At 38.3% G+C, this 20430-nt stretch overlaps 1 protein-coding gene across 1 annotated transcript in view; it reads left to right on the top strand.

The window, feature by feature from the left end:
• Positions 1-3279: 3279 nt before the first annotated feature.
• The window catches only part of LOC104536149 (B-cell scaffold protein with ankyrin repeats-like), a gene marked incomplete at both ends in the record, with an annotated part of 29048 nt that continues 11897 nt past the window's right edge, over positions 3280-20430 (top strand). The window contains 2 exons of the mRNA XM_010178697.1: positions 3280-3678; positions 11443-11508. Of these exons, the coding sequence (XP_010176999.1) occupies positions 3280-3678; positions 11443-11508 (465 nt within the window). The remainder of the gene's footprint in view (positions 3679-11442; positions 11509-20430) is intronic.

Raw genomic sequence — 20430 nt, 5'->3', positions numbered from 1 at the left:
CCTGCTTAATATCAAAGTTAACTCTCAATCCAGAAAGCAAATCAATGGCAGAAAAAAATACAAGCATATAATTCAAAACAAGCCCACATTTGGTTTTCCATAGGTAACTTGATAGCACTAGCTGCTTTCTTCAAACCAATAAACACCGCATCAAACTGCAGCACAAAATACCTCGCTCATATGAGTCTTTCTTCAGCAGTCTAACTCTTCCCTCTCTATACAGATAGATAGAAAAGACAAATTAAATATGGTAGCTGTATTAAAGTTCTATGAGATGTATGCTGCAGAGCCTTTCTTCCATCAAATGTGGTGTTAGATATATTTCACTCCCTTTTCTTACACAAATAAAGCTTTCTTATATATAAAAATCAATATAGTTAAAAAGAAATGCAGTCAGGCCTTCAATAAGTATCTTAAAACCGCTTTCTCATTTACACTTTGCTAAGATCAAAGCTGCAGACTTAAGTGCAGATATACCATATGGAAATAGAATTACTTCATCTCCTTTTATCATTTCAATGCAACTTCCTCACTTTTATCTGTAGAATTTCTTGAGCACTCAAGGCTGGTACTGTCCATTTGCACAGGGTATAAGGGTGTAAGACTTTACACCTTAGGTGTATTTTTATTAAGATTATTCTATACTGTCAGCTCTTTTAGACTATTTCTACCAAAGTACATGGTCCTCCATGCCCAGCATACAGGGAGCTCTTCAACTGTACCTGAATGGTTGGGTCCAGCAGTTCTTTCCTGCTCTGGGATATAGGAATGCCTTTTGGGTGCTTCCAGTCTGCACAGCAATGAGGTGCAGTTGTGCACCATTCCTCATCAGAGCTCTTCTACATGGAGAGGAAACTCAGACTCTTGGCCAAGTGGGTGCTGCGGAAGGCACCAGCAGATTCCTCTTCCGCACAATCAGGACACCAAGATTCTGGGAAGCTGTAATATACCACTTTTACCATGCAATTTAAACATGCTTTTTATCTCTCCCTGCAATTCCACTTAGCTATCTCCTTACCCGAGTCCATCATAAAAGAAGAAAACACAGTTGAGCGTGAACTTAAATTGAGATCTTTTCACTTAAAGACTGAATGTGAACTTTCCATGCATGACTGAGGTAATGTCAAATGAGAGTATTTTATTCTTCCCATACACTATATCAAGGAACTCCTACCCTGTGTACAGTTTTGGGTTCCTCAAAACATATTTTGAACAGGCAGGAAAGTTCACAAAAGTGCAGAAAGAATGGTGTCCTGTCTCTTGTAGCGGGAAGAGTAATAATCCCAGTTTACAAACTGTAATGAAGGCAAAGCTAAGAGTCACTTCATGGGAGTCTGGAGACCTTAGGGGACGGGTTTCTGAGAGCAGATACTTCTTTACCTTGCAGAAATAGACACAATTATGTTCTGTGGCTGGAATTTGAAACTAAGCAAATTCAAAACAGTTAAAAGAATGAATTCTTGAATCTTCTTCATGGATTTAGCATCCTCTTTAAACCCATATTTTTAAAGGACCACTACAGTGCTTTAGTAAACAGCGACTGAAAATAGAAGGTGCTTAGTGATTCCATTTCCTGTGATATGAAATGGTGTGGTCAGACTAAACAAGCTTCTGGCCTTACAGCTCTGTTAATATAAATTCTACTTTTGAAACTGAACATAGCTTTTCTCATAGCTTTTTTTGGTCTACTTTTACTTTTATGTGAGTGTTATGGAAAATCAAATGAGATTTTGAAAACAAATAACATCGCAGCAAGTAGATTTCTTGCCCTAGTGTCATGAAACACATAACTTTGCTCTGAGTTAAATAAGAAGTGCCCTACTCTTATTTTTACAATTAAACTTTGGCATTTCAGCAGAAACAGTCATTTTTCAGAATGTTTTTTATCATGGAAAATGTAGCAGTTACCTTTCCAAATACATTTTGATTAATATTACCCTGCTCTAATGTAGTAGTCAGGGTCAGTCATCTTGAAATATCACCACCCACTACCATACTGAGCATGACCATGATTTCCTATGACAGAAAACCTTTCAAAGGATGAGTATTTACAAATGTTTAAAAGACGGTAGCTATCCTCCAAGCAGTTTATAGACATGTGATGAACTCGAGGCTAAGCCATAGTGTCCCTGTTCTACCATTTCCATGTCTCTTGATGCTCACAAAGAAGCTTAGATACTCAGCTGCAGAGAAGCTGTGGTGTACTGCAGACAGGTACTGGCCAGGTTGCCTGCCCCATCAGGAACCTGGAAGACACAGTGAAGTTCAGTGGAGGTGAAGTGCAGCAGCCGTATCTATTTCTGACTCTCTTACTGTTGTTCCACAGGGCTGCTGTTGTGAACTACTTCAGGGGTATTAAGCTACCGTGGCATTTTAATATGTATTGTATTGATCAGCAAATTACAGTTTTCTATGGTTTCACAGAATGGCTGAGGTTGGAAGGGACACCTGGAGGCCACCTTGTACAACCGCCCTGCTGAAGCAGGGCCATCTGAAGCCAGGACCTGTTCAGGTACCTCCTGAGCAGCTCCAAGGAGGGTGATTCCACAGCCTCCCTGGGCAGCCCGTGCCAGTGTTCACAGGAGAAAAGCATTTCCTGATCCTCACAGCCAGCCTCCTGTGTTGCAGCTTGGGCCTGTCTCCTGTGTTTCATACTGTCCCCCTGTAACACTGAGGAAAAGTACTGATCTACTTACTAACATCATGGATTATGTCTTAAAGGGAAATCAGAACTTGGAAAATGTAGCTCTAGGTTTATTTCTGTCAGATTCGTAAGTAAATTTGTTTAGAATCTGGACAGTAAAGATAGATCACTAATGACTCTCCTAATGCCATGCTGTCAAAATACCCTAAACATATCAGTCCTGTTTCCAATGAAGTCAGATCATGTCCAGCGTTCAAATATATATTCTTTACTTCTGCCACTGAAAGCTAACTGTTGCATTTTTAATGCACCTATTTGTCAAGAATCTAGGATTGAGCAGAATGTGTGAATGCACTCTGCTTTCTGCACTGCAATTTCAGTATTTATTCTGAAATGCTTGTTTGAGCTATTCTAAACATAAAATAATCTGAGGTATCTGACCAGCATTTCTGTGAATTATCTTTCTGCCTTGGTCTAGAAATAAGCAGACGGTTGTCTTTTCAAGGTGATGACCTGTTCTGTTTCTTTAGCACCTCAGGTTTTTAAAAGGGGGGAAAACTAACAGTCTCTCTTCTGATACTTATAATGGATTCAAGATGCATTTGAAATTATTTTTTTTTATGTTTTCTTTCTAGAAAATACAAAGGATATTCTCGTGATATATGAACAAGAAGCAGAAGAGTGGGCTCTGTATTTAAAATCTCTTTTTGGACACATAGTAAACAGAGGAGGAATCTTACTCTGCAATCTGGAGACTTCATCTTTCAAGCACCAAGAGCTATTCTCTTTACTCTGTTATAAATGTAAACTCCTGATACTTTCATGTGGACTTCTTAACTGCTTGAATCGAAAGAGAAGTTATTTTCTGGAGGAAGTTCTAAAACCTCCAGATACTGTGGTGATTCTGCTTTGTGGAGTGGAGAATTCGGAGATTCTTTATGAGAAACTGACCTTAGATGGAGGCAGCAAAGAGATTTCCACTGATCAGGAACCTGAGGAGTATCTTTCTGTTATTACTGGAATTATTCAACCAGGTAATTATAAATGAAAACTTACTATTATTAAAAGAGTTTTCTTAGCTGTAGTAATATCATTTGGAAGAGAAAAAAAATGTGATAACTCAGATTTTCTGGAGAAATGATCTCTCTTCAGCTTGGTCCAGCAGTTTTAGTTTGATGAAGCATTTGTCGCTGAAGCGTGATGAAACTGTTGTACTCTTAGTCCAGCTTCGCTTTCACAGAGAAGCAGCTTTGGGAATTCTAAAAGCTGCCACTGGCATCTGTGAACCTACCATCACTGCTTCATGGTAAGATTGTAGAGCTGACATACACTTGTTTCTCTGTTTCCTGAGTTTGCAAATCTCAGAAACTACACCAAAGTTTGTTTTGTCTCTTTCAAAATGCCTTAATGTGACTGTGTATATCGCTTTAGATAAACCTGACAGAGTGAAAAATTATTACTGGGCAGGACCCAGTTTTGTGGATAGCATAATTTCCTTTGTAACACACAAAAGCTGTAAAAGCACAAGTTTACTTCCCCTTTTACTAACCCAAGTAATAAGTCTGTACTGGAAGGGCTAAAACTATCCAGTTTGTATGTGTTTGCACATTCATGGAAACTACAAAGAAGCGTTAATGTAAAAATTAGCACTTCTGGAATGTACGAAAAACCCCTCTCCGGAGAGTGAGATGTACTGAAATGGCAAAGTCTGTGCCCATGGTTTAGTTTAACCCAAATGAAATCAAGAAATAGCTTTCTAAAGGCAGATGCATGGGTGACTTTGGAAAGGCAATGTGATTGTGCAGAGGTTTCGGGTAGATGGCTGTGTGTTTTCCTTTGAAAGCATATTTACTGCTGCTTATTTGTAGTCTCTGGGTCTCTCTCTTTGCTCTTGTTATTTTGTCATGATTTTGTCTACTAGGCAAAACATTGTGCTTCTGTCTTTGTTACCTGCAAGGGGCCATTTTACTGCCACAGGAGCTTGTGCTTGAGAAAGATATCCGGCAGTTCATGTGTTTTACTCAGAAATAAAGCTGGTTTTGGATGCAGAGAAACAACCAAGAATATTCTTTTGAACATAAGAGGTAGAGAGACCCCAGCTGAGTCAGAGTGACCTAGCTGGATGTCCCTGCTGCCTTGTGCCTGAGCAGATAAGCTTAAGCATATAAGAAGGCTTTCAGACCTGCCCAGAATGTGTCTACACACAGTCTGGCTATATCAGATCAGTGCTTTCAAAACTAAGTTTTAGACTTCTCCTTCCCAACCATCTCCTGTTCTAACACTCCTTGCTGTTCAGTATTTATTAACCTTTTCCTCAGTATATCTTTTTCTGAGCATCTCTCAGACTTTGAGTTTTGGGGCTAATTACAGTTTCCTGGTTTGGATTCAGGAGGTCATGTTTGCAATTTCTGACTGTGCCTGATACTTAACTTCAGATTGAAGTTCCTTGGCAGCATTTTAGTGGTGTGAAAACAGTGGGTCAATACTGTGCATGTGTATAGGAAGGAACTGAGCCCATGACAGTCAGTCATGCACAGGAAATTGCACACTTTTCTGCAAAGATAAACAGTTTCCTAGAAGACAGATGACTTTTTTTTTGCTTAGGTCTGTATGTTCACAAAACTATTTATTGCATCTGCCTTTGTGATTTTACTTATGCTGTAATGTCAGGTGACGAATAGGTGCTCAAATCATCTTTTCTCTGGCAGTGGTCAATATCAGCAACTTCAGAGATGAGTACAAAGCTGAATTAGTGAGTAGTTGTTGAAGACCTCAATCTTAGTATGTACATCTTTACCAGGGATGCATAGACTGTGGCAGGGATCAGAGAAGTTCAATTGACTGAACTAGGTATAGGACTGGGAGTAGTGTTGCTGCTTGGTACTTCAGGGTGAAAGTCTGTCACGGAAGTGCACCAGAATGGCTACACACACACAAGTAATGAACTCAAACAAGCTTTTAATCTGCAACTGAAATCAAGCAGCCAAAACTGCATTCACCAAAACAACATTCTGCTGACATTTAACAAATACAGTTTGATATGCGGGCCGGGAATATTACCACACACAGCTGAGCTAAGAATTCTTATGTTTGAGGCCCAATGATCCAGAAAGGGGAGAGTCTCTGACTGCAGACCTGCTACTCCAAGGAGGTACTGAGTCAAATGCACCCTCCGTCGGGGCTCCATTTATACCCTGGTTGAATCTGATCTGTGTTCAAAATGTGGTCATGTCAGTCACTTATTGGCTGAGGACCCCAACTTTCCCACCTTTGACCCTCACTGCGTGCACCTGGCAGGAGCTGTGATGGGGAGCTGGCCTGGGCAGGAACTTTGGCGCTGCTTTTTTTGGGTCTTTAGCAGGTCCTTAGCAGGGCGGGTGCATCTGCAACAAAGCTCACCTCCATACACACAGCTGAGAACTGCTCTGGCCCTGTTCTTTCTGTACTGGTGTGCCCTGGACATCAGGCAGGCCAGCTCAGATGGGTGCTTGCTGGGAGACCTCTGCACTGCTCTCTGTTGCACAGTGATAGTATTTCAAGTGCGAGATTTGCTGTCACCTGGGTGTTGATTTAAGCTCTGAGGAATGAAGATGTGCGTGTCTTATCATTATTTACCTTTGCTTAAAGATCATGGTGACGACAGTGTCTGTATTTATGATACTCTTTTATAGAATCCTATTAAGCTCTTAGCCTTTGTGATATCTGTGGCAGGGATTTTGACAGATTACACATCTGGGAAAAAGATTTTTTCCCTTGTATTTAAAATGGCTTGCTATGGGGTTATTAAGTATACTTCCAGTGTTTTTCACTTCCAGTGTTTTTCCTTTGGAGCCGTTTTTTTATGCCTTTCTTCAGGACTATCACAAGATTTCCCATCTCTCTTCAAATGGATCATCATCTTCTGTTGCTTTTAATAGTTTTCAGTGCTCATCCCTTGTGCCTTATATTTCTGCTTTTGGAGATAGTGATGAAAATACTTCTGTGTATGTTCTTTGTGCTTTTCCATTGCCTTTTTTCCCCTGAACTGTTAATTGCTGTTAACTTATTATCCATGTATTTGTACTTTCTTGTCTCCTTGGTATTAACAAGAGCTGTCACTCTACTGAAGTCTGAAAATTTAGTGATGTGCTTTAATTATAATGATTACATGGCACCATGCTGTTGTGCACCACTGCAACTAAATTCTGTTGATCCCATAGGACAGCAGGCCATCAAGATGCTAGGTCTGATTGATGCCAGGGCTCAGGAGTGACTTGTGGATAGAGAGAATTGAGGGCAGATGCTAAATCAGGTTGTTACCTCACAGTCCTGAAGAGCATTAATGATGGCATAGCTTAGGTGCAAGTAATCACCGTCCTTCTGCTACAGCTTTCTCCATACCCTGCAAAGTTCCTAGGCAAGGTAAGTTCTCAGCTGTCTTTGCACTGTCTCTACAGTCTGAGATGGAAAGAGCACAAAATAAATCTGATTTAATATGCCCCCCAATTGTTTTGCCAAAACCTTTCACATACCAGATGGTGTCAGTTTCATCTTGTTGGAGCAGATAGGGCTCATTATCTGTTAAAACTTCCTTCTACCTCTACAACAGTATATATGCCAAAAGTTCTAGGCAAAACCTAATACTAATTAAAATGCTCAGTAGGACTAAACAAAATGGAAAATGTAGGGGGTTTTGTACCCAGCAGAGAGCTTGTTTGCCTTGTAATGTGATTGAAACACAAAATCTGAAAGGTTTGTCATTCCTGTTTGAACAGGCTCTCGGAGGAGAAAAGGGAGAACTGAGACATGAAAACTGGCCATTCTGACATATGCTTCCTGGATGGTGACAGATTTTATTATATTCACCTTATGCATGAAGAGGAATGCAAATATTTTAACTGTTGTCAAAAGATTCCTTTAGCAGGACTTTTGTTCACAAAATCACTGTTTGAAACTGCTACATTCAGATTTAAAGTTGGTTTTGAATTTTGTATAAGGGCCTCTTGCCATAAAAAAAGATAAATCTCTGGAAAACGGTAGTACACTCAGAAATCTTATTATTCTGTGTTAATACCTAAGATGGCCCAGTGTGACTCAATTTATGACTTTTCTGTAACAGCGTTCCTTAATATTGCTGAAAGCAAAGTCAGGAGACATTTTGTCTGCATCTGTCTTTTCCTTTTTCTTTCTACAACTTCTCCTTGGTCTGCTGAACTGTGTACCCCTTTTTATATTCAGTTGACATACTTTCAATGTATTAATTCTGTTGAGAACCCTTCAGGAAATGTACAAGTATCCATTCATTATCTGCCATAGTATTCTAAAGTGAGAAGAGGTATACGAAGTAACGTAACCCAACTAGAAAACTGCTTCCACGGTCTTTGACAGCACGGGAAAGATTCTCCGAATGAATATGTAACTTTTACCTGAGACGACAATATGCCATAAATTTCTGATTGTTACCTAAAATGTATTCAGTGTACCTGCACGCAGTTTTAATCACCAGGAAGAGTACTGTTAAGAAAACTACTGTTTCAAACCAGAAGAGAAACTGAAGTGACAACTTGGAGGTGGCAACCATAGATAGGATGTTGAGACTGCCATCCCCTGCTGCTTCAACTGTTTGAGTTCTTTGTTCTTTCTTCTTTTACTTCTGCAAATTATTCTCTGTTCATTCTATAATCAGGTTTCTTAGCAGCTTCTGTTTCGATCTGTCTAGCCAGTCATGGTGACCCATACCCTTGGATTCTGAAGTACACATCATGTATGCAATGTTTTTTCCTCTTATTTTTGACACTAATTGGATGAAAACTGCTTACACCTGGAAAAGTGAATGTACTGACCTCTTAAAATGAATGTTTTTAATAGCATTTAGGACAAGCTCATTAAAAGTTTTATTAATAATAAAAGTCAAATGACCAGAACATCAGCATTACTGCAGCGGCATGTACTAATTTAAATTAATGTACTGTGATTTTACTGTTGCTTATTTAGGTCATTTTTTTATTATTATTTTTAAAATGAATGAATGGATTTGTCATCCTTATTCTGCTCTTTTAAGGTTGAAAGTGGGCACCATCCAAATTTAGGTCTTGTTTGTGGCACAACAGTCATCAGTCAGTATTTAGTTGCAGTTATGAGGCTATTTCTAAAGCTTGCAAATAATTTAAGTTTAAGATTTCCAGCAGGTATTTTGCAGCTAGAACTGTAAAATGATTGTGTGAATTTGTAGTCTTACATGTTAGGAAAAAGTTCTTCAATAAGAGGGTGGTAGATCACTGGCACAGTTTGCCCAGAGAGGTGGTGGAGGCCCCATCCCTGGAGATATTCAAGGTCAGGCTTGACAGGGCTCTGAGCAACCTGATCTGGTAACAGTGTCCCTGCTCACTGCAGGGGGGTTGGACTGGATAAGCTTTAAAGGTCCCTTCCAACACAATACCTTCTATGTTTCTATGTCTTTCATATAATGCAGTATTGACTCTTGTCAGGTTTTGCATTGTGGTTACCAGTCACAATTACTGAAAAGCTGTTATTGTAGGATGTCTGGAGAATTCCTCTGGAAATGCATTCTTTGTATATTTTTTGGCACACCAGTGTTGTTAAAACAAACTTCCTATTTGTAATTTCACCATGATACATTTCTGTTAAGTTAGTGTCAGCTGCTTGGAAATAGGATAAAATAAGGATCATGCTGTTTTCCAGATTAAAAAAATTGTAACACCTATCTCTGAAAAAAGTGAAGTGTAGCACCTATTTAAGTTCATACTGAAAAAAAAATTCACTGTTAGGTTAGCAAGAGCACAACTTTTTTTGTATAGAATCAGATTTTGCTCTTGGGTAGAGTCTCTGTACTTACTTAAATGGCTATGAGGAGAACTTGGTCCAGAAAATGTTATCACAGTTACAAAGTTAGGTGTTCAAAAGTCAAAAAGTTACAGGTACAAAGTAGCCTATTAAACTTCAGTTAGAACCCTTGTTCCTAGCATCGACTGCCTGTCATTATGTAAGTGCCCTCTTCCCACTCCCACACTGCCAAGAACCTGCCCTCATTAGTACACAGGATAAATAGTGCTCAGTTAATTAGCAGTTATTTGATACTTTGGTTTGTGTTTGACTTTGTGGTTGCATTATTTATATATTGAATGCCATTCAAATCCTGTTGAGAAACAGAATTATTAATTTACTAATGTGCTTTTCGGTAGAACTCCTTTCTGTATTGAATGCTGTCCAAACATTATTTCATTTTATCGTCATCTTATGCACTAGTATTTAGCAAGATTAGGGTGCATCATTTCTTCTGCTTCTGATACCGCTTTAAGATATTACTTATACAGGGGTTTTTATATCCATATTCAAACTCCCTTTAATTTCAGATGCGTTTGTGACTGCTTAGATATCTGCAGGTCAGCTGTAACGTCTTTCACAGAAAGTGCAATGCAAAACTAATGAGTGCTTCTGAAAAGCATGTTTTAAAAGCCTTCTAGCTTTTTGCCTGAAAACTTCAGGATGGGAACCTGAAATTCTCTAAAACAGCAATCAGCTGGTGTCCCTGTCCTTGCTCTTACTCGATTCCTTCCCTCATTCACTGGGCTCTTGTTAGTACAAGAAAAACTGTATCAGAATACAGTAAACACCACTTTCTTTAAGTACAAAACTACAAGTTAATGCCAGAATAGGTCTTGTCCACAGTACAGATAAATTTAAAAGAAATAGTCAACAATATACTACAAAGGAAAAAAACTGCTTTTGAGTGCTGGGTTTCATGCAACCTTAATAAAGTCATTGTAAAGCAATCACTTTCCCAGGCTCCTCTTCTCATCCTAGCCTTGGCGTCTTTACCCAGTGGCTCCTACTTTTCAGTCTTACTGGTTATTCACTTCTGGAGCACCCAGCAATATACCTGAGTTCCTGATCAGGATCCCACAGGTGCTGTACAACAGGATGTTTGTTGAGTTAGCTGGATTTCACAATACAAAGCTCAAGCAGGCCTTGTATCTCTTATGTCAGTGTTGCCTCAGATGTGGAAAGAAGTGATAATTTGGTCCAGCATAAAGAAAGAGTGGCATAGACAGATACTGCATAATATGGCAGAAAGTTTCCTGGTAGGTATTAACCCATCAAAATAATTTCAACAATTTTTACATAATGTGGCCCTTGCTGGGAACTTGGTAGCCAGATTTATTGTATTACCAAAGACAGCCATGCACAGTTGTCTTCCAACCTCCAACGCCTGCATCCCTTTTCCATTTCTCATTTTCCTGCACATGATTCTATTCTCTCTTGTTTTGCCCAGCTCCTGTCCCAGTTGCTATATTGACTTTCAGGGAAACTTCTCTTCTTCCTCAAGCCCACATTGCTTACCTGCTATAGTAAATGGAAAGGATCAGTCACAGGGATGTTTACTGAAAAGGGGATAAATGCAATTCCATCTAAAGATCTCTCTAGGCTTGTTCCTCTCCACTAGCCCTTGGATTGTTTGTTTTCTATCTGCAGAACTCTAGCTTTAAAATAGCTTTATCTTACATCTAAAGTAACATACAGAATTTAATCTAAAAAAGAAAGCAGAAATTGGTGTTGTGGTATTTACTTATTTCTAAGGTTTTAGGTTGCTTGTCCATTTGTTTTCTTAACTCTTTTATTTTGCCAGTTTTTGCTTTTTTCCCACCAGCTTGATTTCTGATGCTAAGATCTTCCTTAGAGCAAACTAAATATTCTGTGAAATAATCAAGTAGGATAGCATTGATCACTGTAATGAGTTGATGACCAGTTAAAGATATTTCCAGTTAGATACAATTAAAGATACCATTACTTTTTCCTAGGTAAGCCACAGAATGAAAATCCTGGTGACTCTTTGTCTTACATCTATGAAGCAGTTTTTGCAGACGGTGAGTTGAATTCTCCTTGCATTTACTTGAATAAAGCTGGTACTCTTCAGAAAATTAAATTTGTTTTCTTACATCTTGTCAGACAGGAAAGGCAATAAACTAACCTTACTATAGCATACAGTTGTGTAGAAGAACCTGCCTTGTTCTCAAACATCCACCCACACATCTCTACCCACACATTCTTGTGAGGAGTGTGAAAAGGGGAGGAGATTCAACAGAGGTGTTTCCTTTTTCCTTTAATTTCAGAGTAGGGAAAAAAGGAAAACATGGAGAGCTTTCCTTTTCTGTTCCCACCATGAGGAGTTTCGCTTGTAGTAAAGAGAGCTGATTTGAAATTTCAGATAGATTGGTCCTACTCGCATTGCATTTGCAGCATCATTCATTGGCAGCCAGTGGTTGTGAGAAGCACCTGTTGACGTTTGCCATTCTGATTTATCTATATTTGTGAAAGCCCATAAAGAGTCTTACTAGGGAAAACAGACTGGCAAAATCTCCACTTGCTTTTAGTGAAGAGCTATGTAACATGTTTCTTATCCCCAGTTCTTACTTAAACAACATTATTTTCTGAGTTGACACTATTGTGAAGTGAATGGGTTTAACAGCACCGGCATGCTAACTGATGGAAAAGGATGAGTAAGTGATTTTGGGATTCCTGGCATTGCAGTTCTGTGCTGCTGGATGCTGAGGTTACTGGCTCTGTGGGTCTGTTTTACTGGCAAGGTGTAAGGGCAGAAGCGTTCAACATGTCAGTCTTTACGAAGCCAAGAAAGGTAAGATGGCAGCTGCAAATGAGCCAGTGTTTGTGCCCTGCAGGAAAGCATGAGAATTTTTAGGTAACCAGACAGGATTTGACGTTGGATGAATTGTGAAAAAATGTTTCCAAGGACACCGTGTTCTCTTTGCTTCGTCCTAATAAGAAGGAAGTATATGCAGTACTAAATTGTATATATGACACGAAACAGAAGTGTCAAGAGAAATTATAAAGCAAGAAAGGATTTTTGGTAGAACCCTATAAATTCACAAAAGAACAGCACTTTATGAACAGTCTTAAGTGAAGACTGGTGTGCTGAAGCTGAAGTTTGTTTTGAGTATACAGATATTGTACAAGAGAAAGGATAAGCTGAGAGAAGATGAAATTTAGTCTTGAACTGCAATGAAGGCTGAACAGATCAGAAGTAGAAAGCTAAATGAGAAATCTAAAGCAACAAGAGTGGAAGGAGCAGCAAGTGGATGACAAGACATATAAAAAAACCAAACCAAAACAAAACAAATTATATCCCACAAAACAAAGATAGATGGGGAATGAGCAAGTGCTAACAATCAATAAGAAGTGATTGACTAAAGTGAATTGTGCAAGGCCTTGAGGGAAAAGGTCAGACAGTACATTGGAAAATGGAAAAGCAATATGATCACTGAGATCCTTTGGGGAAATATGAGCTACAAGCAGATGTGAAAACGATTGATTTGCTAGTGCGTGATGGAAAAGATCCAATAGTAGAATGCTAATCACCGTGCTATGAAAGTGTGAGGACTCCTTGTAGGTGATAACTGAACAAGTCAGCTATTTAGCCACTCACAAATGTTATTATGTGTTTACATTATTTCTGATTTCTGTATAAGAAAAGTAGACTTATTCTTATTATTGAAAAGCTGTACTTTGAGAAATCCTTTTGTGTTCCTCAAGAAATTTCCTGCTCTCCAAAGAATCATTATTTATAATTTGTACTTAGGTTGGAAAAGTGAAGTGATCTTACTAGGATCTGGGTATACAGCCTTGTAAACACACGGATAAAATGTGAATGCCTTATTGTGGAATTGGCATTCATTATTTTACCTGCAAAATAGAGCTAACCTGAGATTTAGATACCCATTAAGTGGTATTTAGCTTCAGAAAAGGCTTTTCCCCTTCTGTGAAATGGCTTTGTCTTTTATAAGTTTGCCATTAAGGCTTGTATCCTAGCACTAATTAACTGAACCAATTAGGGATGGGCAAGTGGAGCACAAAAATATGATTTGGAAGTGCCAGTTAACAGCAGACATCTTTTGGCTCTGCTTAGAGGTCTCATCAAGCTAACATATATGTGCGTAATCTGTTACCTGTATCCTTTACCAAACTAAACTGGAGAAAGGCCAGCACTTTGTAACAAAATAGATGGCATCCCTTCCGCAGGTAAAGAAGAGCTGTCAGAGTACCTCTGCTATGCTATTCTTTCCTATAATGCTGTCTGAAATCCTGTTTTAGTAAAATGTGCATGCTCTGGGGTCTAGATATTCAGTTAAAGAACAGTGTCTTAAAGGCAAAGACATCAGATTACTTTCCTATTCATAACCTTAACAAAAGGAAAATAATCAGGAGTTAGAAAGCAAGCATGATTTTCAGATATGTCTAAAAACATCACTTTTGATTGTGTTCCTGAGAAAGCAGTGTACCTTTCAGCCCGCTTTAAGGGTCAATAGATTTTAGCTATTTCAAACCAAAGGTGGGAGTAAATTGCAAAGCAGCCTGTCCCCTGGTGAGTTAGTCTTGCTGACAACTCACTTTTTTTCCCCTTCTTTAATACCAAATGTGTCTGGCGTGAGTCTTTCTGCTGACAGCAGCTGTGGCAGTGTGGCATGGGAAGACATGTGGTCTCTGAGATAGACAAGTCCCTTGTAATTTAGAGCTGTACAGATCAAGAACAGCATCATAAATTTCTCCCAGGCATTGATAAGAGCAGGTACTGGGGCTCTGCTGTCATACTCAGACTAAGTTACGCTATTTGGTAAATGAGCTTCTGCAGTCCAAGCTAGCTTCTGTTACCAGACTGATTTAAGGGATGCTATAACGTGGAGTATATTGTCTTGTGTCAGAAAATGTTTGGATGCTATTAATGGTATATATCCTGTACTTTGAGTGGGGCGAAGGCTCAGAATGCCAGCTACCAGCATCTCTCCCGCTAGCCTCTTCCCGTTTTAAAGGACTTTTCAGTTATGTTAAACCTCACAACCTTCCAGCCTTGTCATTTTTTGAACTTTGATGACCGTAAAGAATATTCTTCACCAAGAGAATAGCTTCAAAAATGCTCAAGAGGGGAAAGTTTGGCTACTCATTAGTAGTTCCTTGAGAGTGATATCTGTAAAAAGTTAAACCTCTGTTCAGCCTGAAATCTGAGCTTTTGGTCTATCTGCCAGGTGTACTTCCTTGAAGTATGACTTGATTCTAAAATGCTCCCCTCTAGCTGCGTCCTTTTAGATCTGTGTAATTCAGAATGTAGCCACGTGCCATTTCTGTGTCCAAGCACAGTGTGCAATTTGTGCCAGGCCAGTTATAAGAGGCTTGAATTGTAGTTTAGAGATAATAGCACCATGAGGCAGCTACAGCTCTAGCCCCTTTGGAATAATAAGGAAGTTTCAGGATGATTTTATCAGGCAATCAAGTTTTGGAGGCCTGCTCACAACGTTGGATGCCTCAACTATTATGTCTTCAGTGGTAATTTGAGTCAGTAAAGGAGTCAGGAGGATAACCTGTCTCTGCTGTAGCAACAGCACGGCTCAGATTTTGGGCAAAGTTTGGTGCTGTGTAATCCTTCTCGGAAGCAGAGATACGGGTGTGCTGATACCACAGAGAAAGGGAGTGAAAATGCCAGCATTCTTGCTGTGCTAAAACTTCAGTAGCTGTGAAGTGGCTAGACGGACTCTTTAATAAAACATTAAGCTTCAGTAACTGAGAACTGCTGGTGCACAGAGGGCCAGACTTCAGTTTATGTCTCCCCAGAGAAGATGCAGGATGAAAGTACACAGAATGTAGAAATATGGAGGAAATAACAGGCATGGGCTCCATCAACAGTTCTGCTCAGCACCTAAATGACCTCAGGCAGGTAGTTAATATTTCCAAACTAATCAGTGTGCCTAATAGTTTAGAAACTCTTTGAGACAGTCTTACTATGTGTCTGAAGCTCAGTAGAAAGGTCATATTATTAGTGCAGCTGCTGCAGCTGAAAACCATAGATTTGATTGCAGTAAAAGTAGTAACAGGAGTTGATATATAGTAAAAGATACATTTAGTCCGCAAAAGCTTCTAAATGTATGCATCCTACCCAAAGCATTGATTGCTGAGTTTAAGTCAAATCTTTCTTCCAAGCCACAGACCAGATAGGAGCTAGTAAGTCATCATAGCCTTAGATTGCCTCTGAATCTACAGTTAAAATAATATGAATATATATATATATATATAAAGTAACATCCACAGCTTCATGCAAATTATTTCATAAAGGTTACTGATAAATTCATGGTAAATTGCTTTTTGATATTCTGGGGTTATTTGAAGGCAGGATTTGTCGGTTTTAGTATCAAATCAAATATGGCTACACATAATAAGACTTTTATACTGTATTTAGATGCTTTTATGATGACTCCATTAGGCTACAATTATATCAAGAGTGGTAAATTGTTGTGTACAAAAACATACCCGATGATACAAGAACAGGTGGGTGTGTACCTTTGCAATCAAATCAATCTTTGCCTACACATATATAGAAATGCATAAAACCATCGATGTGGGGAGGTGCCAGGGACTGTTCTGTATGAGGGAGAAATAGATGTGAATGAAAATTGCAGCACTGTCGGTTGCTAAGATGATATAAACACTGTCTCCAAATATTCAGAAAAGGAAAAACTGTTCTTCATAGTTTTTGAAGGAACTGTCAATTTGATGCTTATTTGCAAGAAAAATGGTTCACCATAAATAAAGTAATAGAAACATTTTGGAGACATGGGCAAAATAGGCCAACTCACAGAAAGCTGCTGGTTTTGATGAAGAACTCAACCATGCAGGAGAAAATAGGACTGAGAATGCTCTTGACAAAAACAAAGATAGCTGTCAATGTTAAATGCAAAATGCAAAAGATAGATGATTCAGCATAGAGAGAAACATTATTTAAAGCTTATTCAATAATGAATATGTTTACCTTGGACTGGAATTCATACATGATAGAAAACAAATGAAAGAAATTAAGATTCAAGTGAGCTTTTTATATGTTTGAGTATGTATTTTAAAATTTTCTGTGATTTTTAGAAACCTTCCTATTCCTAAGCCCTCTCTCACCATCAGTAAAATAAAACTTTTCAGTAGAGCAGAAAAGGGGATTTGCTTTGAAATCAAATATTAGAAAGGGCTTAGGGTAAAAATGAATAAATCCCATGTTCATGCTGAGGAAAACATGCTCATTGAATGAAGCCCCATGCGGTGGACCTTTTCAGCCTCCATGTTTCTCACAGCCTTCCTCGGGTCATTTCTAGAGCCGTTTATGCAGTTTAGAGGCTGTCTTTCAATCCCACTCGGCTGTGCTCTCTGCTGCATTCATCCAGCATTTACAAACACCCATACTTTAAGAGGCTTAACTTTTATAAATGTCTGTGATAAACTTACGGAAGGAAGAATATGATGACCATACGTCCTTTCTTCCTGATTTTTCAACATTACAGAAGGTTACTTTGGTTTTTTCTGTATAGCTCTATTTTCATACACATTTCTGCAGAGCACTCACGCATATTTGACTCTCAGCTTTTGAACTGCAAGGAAGTCACTTACACACAAGCACCTTTTCAGTTATATCTCAGAACCTAGTGGTACTACCTCTGCCTTTACCTCACATCGTGCTGGGGAATGGTCCTACCAAATTACATGGGAAGACTCCTGCATTTAAATGGTCTGCTGAATTTAGCCTAAATACTCTTCTCTGTATTCTTCTTAGTTTTAATCTTTTACACTGGAACTCCCTGTCTTTTCTTTCATGTAGCAAATTGGCCACATTGTCAAATTGCCATTCCTTGTCATCTGCCTAACCTGATTTGCCCATGTTTCTCATCGTCTTATATGTTGTGTGATCTAGGGATAAATGCAGATCTTTTTCGAAATGCAGTTTCAGTTCTTCAGCTAGCATTGCTATAGCAAGACTTGAGGAAGAACTGAAATTTTTAAAGCTAGCAGGCATTTTGCTTCTGTAAAACAAGATTAATTTTGGCTGTGAGATTCATTCCATGGGTAGCCTTAGAAAACACATAAATCTTTCATAAGTTTATGTTTTCTGCTATTTTTAATACCCCAGATCTGTCACTTACATTGTTGACTCGAAGCATGTAGCAAGTACCAAGTAATCAAAGACAGAGACAATTTCTAATCCTCATGTAGACTTCAATAGGGACAACTAAAGAGTCTATTTGAAAAGTTAGAATCTGGGGGTGAGGTGGGAAGGTTGGATGTGGCATGAAAGTTGTTCAGAAGCCATGGTGAGGCATTAATTTTTGAATGCATGAGACTAGTGAGGCTTCATTAAAATTCCTCAGTTTATGTGAAGGAATGCAATTTCAAAGTCATTTCATGAATTCAGTTAAAAATGTTAAATTGAAAGCAATAATGTATTCAAAAAGGTTCTGTGTAAAATATACTGAATTGATGTATTGAAGTTACATGAATTAAGACAGAACATTGAAGTAAAATGGAAAACATCAGCACTGTGCCCAATTAAATTAATAACTGTTACAGTAAATGTGTGTAATATTTTATTATTTAAATATGAACTTACATTTAAGATCAGTGCTTTCAGTGTGACCATCAGCAGTAGGTGTTTGTCAAAAGTAAGCCAACAAAAGTAACCTGATGGAAATGAAGCATTGCACTCTATAATAGAGAGTAATTTCCAGTAGGACTGCCCTGAATACTCAAAGGAAGATTATCATTATTATTCCTTTTGTTTTAGCTTCTAGCTCATAGTGCTCTCTGAGCATCATCAGATACAGCTAATAATTTCTTATACTTCAGTCCTACAAGAAAGAGTCTGGTTTTATTCATCCATTTTTTTAATCATTACTGCCACATTTTAAGGACCTCACGGGTAGGTCACCATTATATAAAACTTTAAAAGAACACACTCACCAAGCAACAAATACCTTTTATTAAACCCTCTCTGTTAGATATCCCAGCATTATAACAATGTTCCTTTTATGTTTCTTTTAAGCTAATCTTCACCTACAGCTGTAAATTCTTGTTAAATGACCATTTTTCTGAAAGCCTTAGCAATTAGGGGAGCTCCCTAGCTCTTGCTTTCAGACTATAAGCAAAACTGTAGAGAGGATTCATGGTGAAGATGTCCAGAATTTAAGTGTTGAAAAGTGTTGTTTGTCAGGCAACACCTTCTGCCCACATGCAACAAATATTGTCTGTACATTGCTCCATTTCTGTTATCAATCTCATTATTGTAGTATTAAACCCTTATGAGCTACATTGTTTCAGTTAATGCCACCAAGCCAAGGCTTGCTTAATCTCTGATGTATTGTTTGTTCAGCATTTACAAATAACACTTCACGTGATTGTTTCATGTTCCACATTTTAGGACAGATAGTGTGCAACTGCTGGTAGGAATCTGAGTGCTGGAGACGGTGGCTCTGGAGTTTGGTTATTAAATACATACAGATCCCTGTTATTCTTGGACTGCTGTACATTATTTTCATTGATCATCAGGTAGACCTGACATTTAGTAGAAGAGATCTCGCTTGATGGTTTTTAGCTAATAAATTGCTAACCACGTTCACAGTAAGCATTCTCTTCAGTACCCAAGTCTTTGATATAGGTGCCACAACTTAAAATGATTTGTCTAAGCTCTATGGCTGTGCAATCCCAATACTGGCTGGGTTGAAGTCCTGATGTTGTAGTTATATGTCACTAGACATAATAAAAATATTAAAATGCAATTAATGTGGGAGAAAAACTTTATCCTAATTTAAATGAACTTGTTAACTCTAGCATTGACCTTCTCAATAGATAAATTATTGTGGCCATTAAAAGGTGGAAGTAACTATTGTCATCTTTGATAAGTAGAGTGGCGATTGTAAAATAAAGTTATCATGAACTTCACATAGATTAGAATGCATCCACATGATCCTTGAAGAATGGTCATTGAAGAAAGCTGACATCTGAGAATCCAGTGCCTGTCAGATTTGTTACTCAGTCCTTTCATTTTTTTCAATCTGATAATGAAATATTTCTTGTCTTTGCAAGACATCTTTGCCTAAAGTGGCAAAAAAAAAAATCAGAAGAAGCATGCACCTCCTATGAGTTGTCTTCTGAAGTAAATTCTGTGTGCTTAAGAGTTATGAGTGACTTAAAATATGAACACATAATATTCATAAAGTACATGCTGTGGGCATCCAATATCCTAACTATTTTCCTCAGCAAGGGTTCAGACCTTCCTTTTCCTGAAGGGCAATGCTAAATAAGGTCTAGTCTTCAACACTGATAATCAGAGAAATTAATGTACTTGCTTTTCGAGCTGGATTAAACTTCATTGAACTGTGGATGGAGTTTCACTCAGAATCAAAGTAGCCTTTGTTCAGTGTAGCCTTTTTAACTTTCAAAACAAATTTAATCAAATGAAATTAAAACTACTTCAATTCAGTAAAGTATGTCTGCACATAGATTCAGTGTTATTTTAGCAATCTATGCTGAATTCACATCTTAAATTCAGAATTTGTGTGCCTTAAAGGCATGAGAATATAAGCAGGAGTAAGGTGGGGAGATTTTACTAGCTGGTGATGAACTCTGAACCCATCCACCTTACATATTCAAAGAACCTTTAGCTTCCTCAACAAAACATGGACAAATGATACTTTTTTTTTTCCTGAGATCTCTCTAACAATTAAAATTCATCTCTGGGAAAAAAAAATCTACATCAGACATAGCGTACCCAAGTTTCTGTACTACATTCCTTGGCATAACTTTACTTAGCCTGTATGTTTATTATAGAAGTTTATTAAATTCTATGCCTTTTTAAGTAAGGCAAGATTGGCAAGAAAAGGGAACATTCTGTATCAGACACACTGGTACGTATGAGGGAAATAAAGGTGAGCAAGAAGTGGGAAACTAATTGTAAATTACCAATACTGGTG

The sequence above is a fragment of the Mesitornis unicolor genome, unplaced genomic scaffold (genome assembly GCF_000695765.1).
Source record: "Mesitornis unicolor isolate BGI_N332 unplaced genomic scaffold, ASM69576v1 scaffold42690, whole genome shotgun sequence".
NCBI classification, from domain to species: Eukaryota; Metazoa; Chordata; class Aves; order Mesitornithiformes; family Mesitornithidae; genus Mesitornis; species Mesitornis unicolor.
This window is presented reverse-complemented; position numbering and strand designations above follow the sequence as displayed.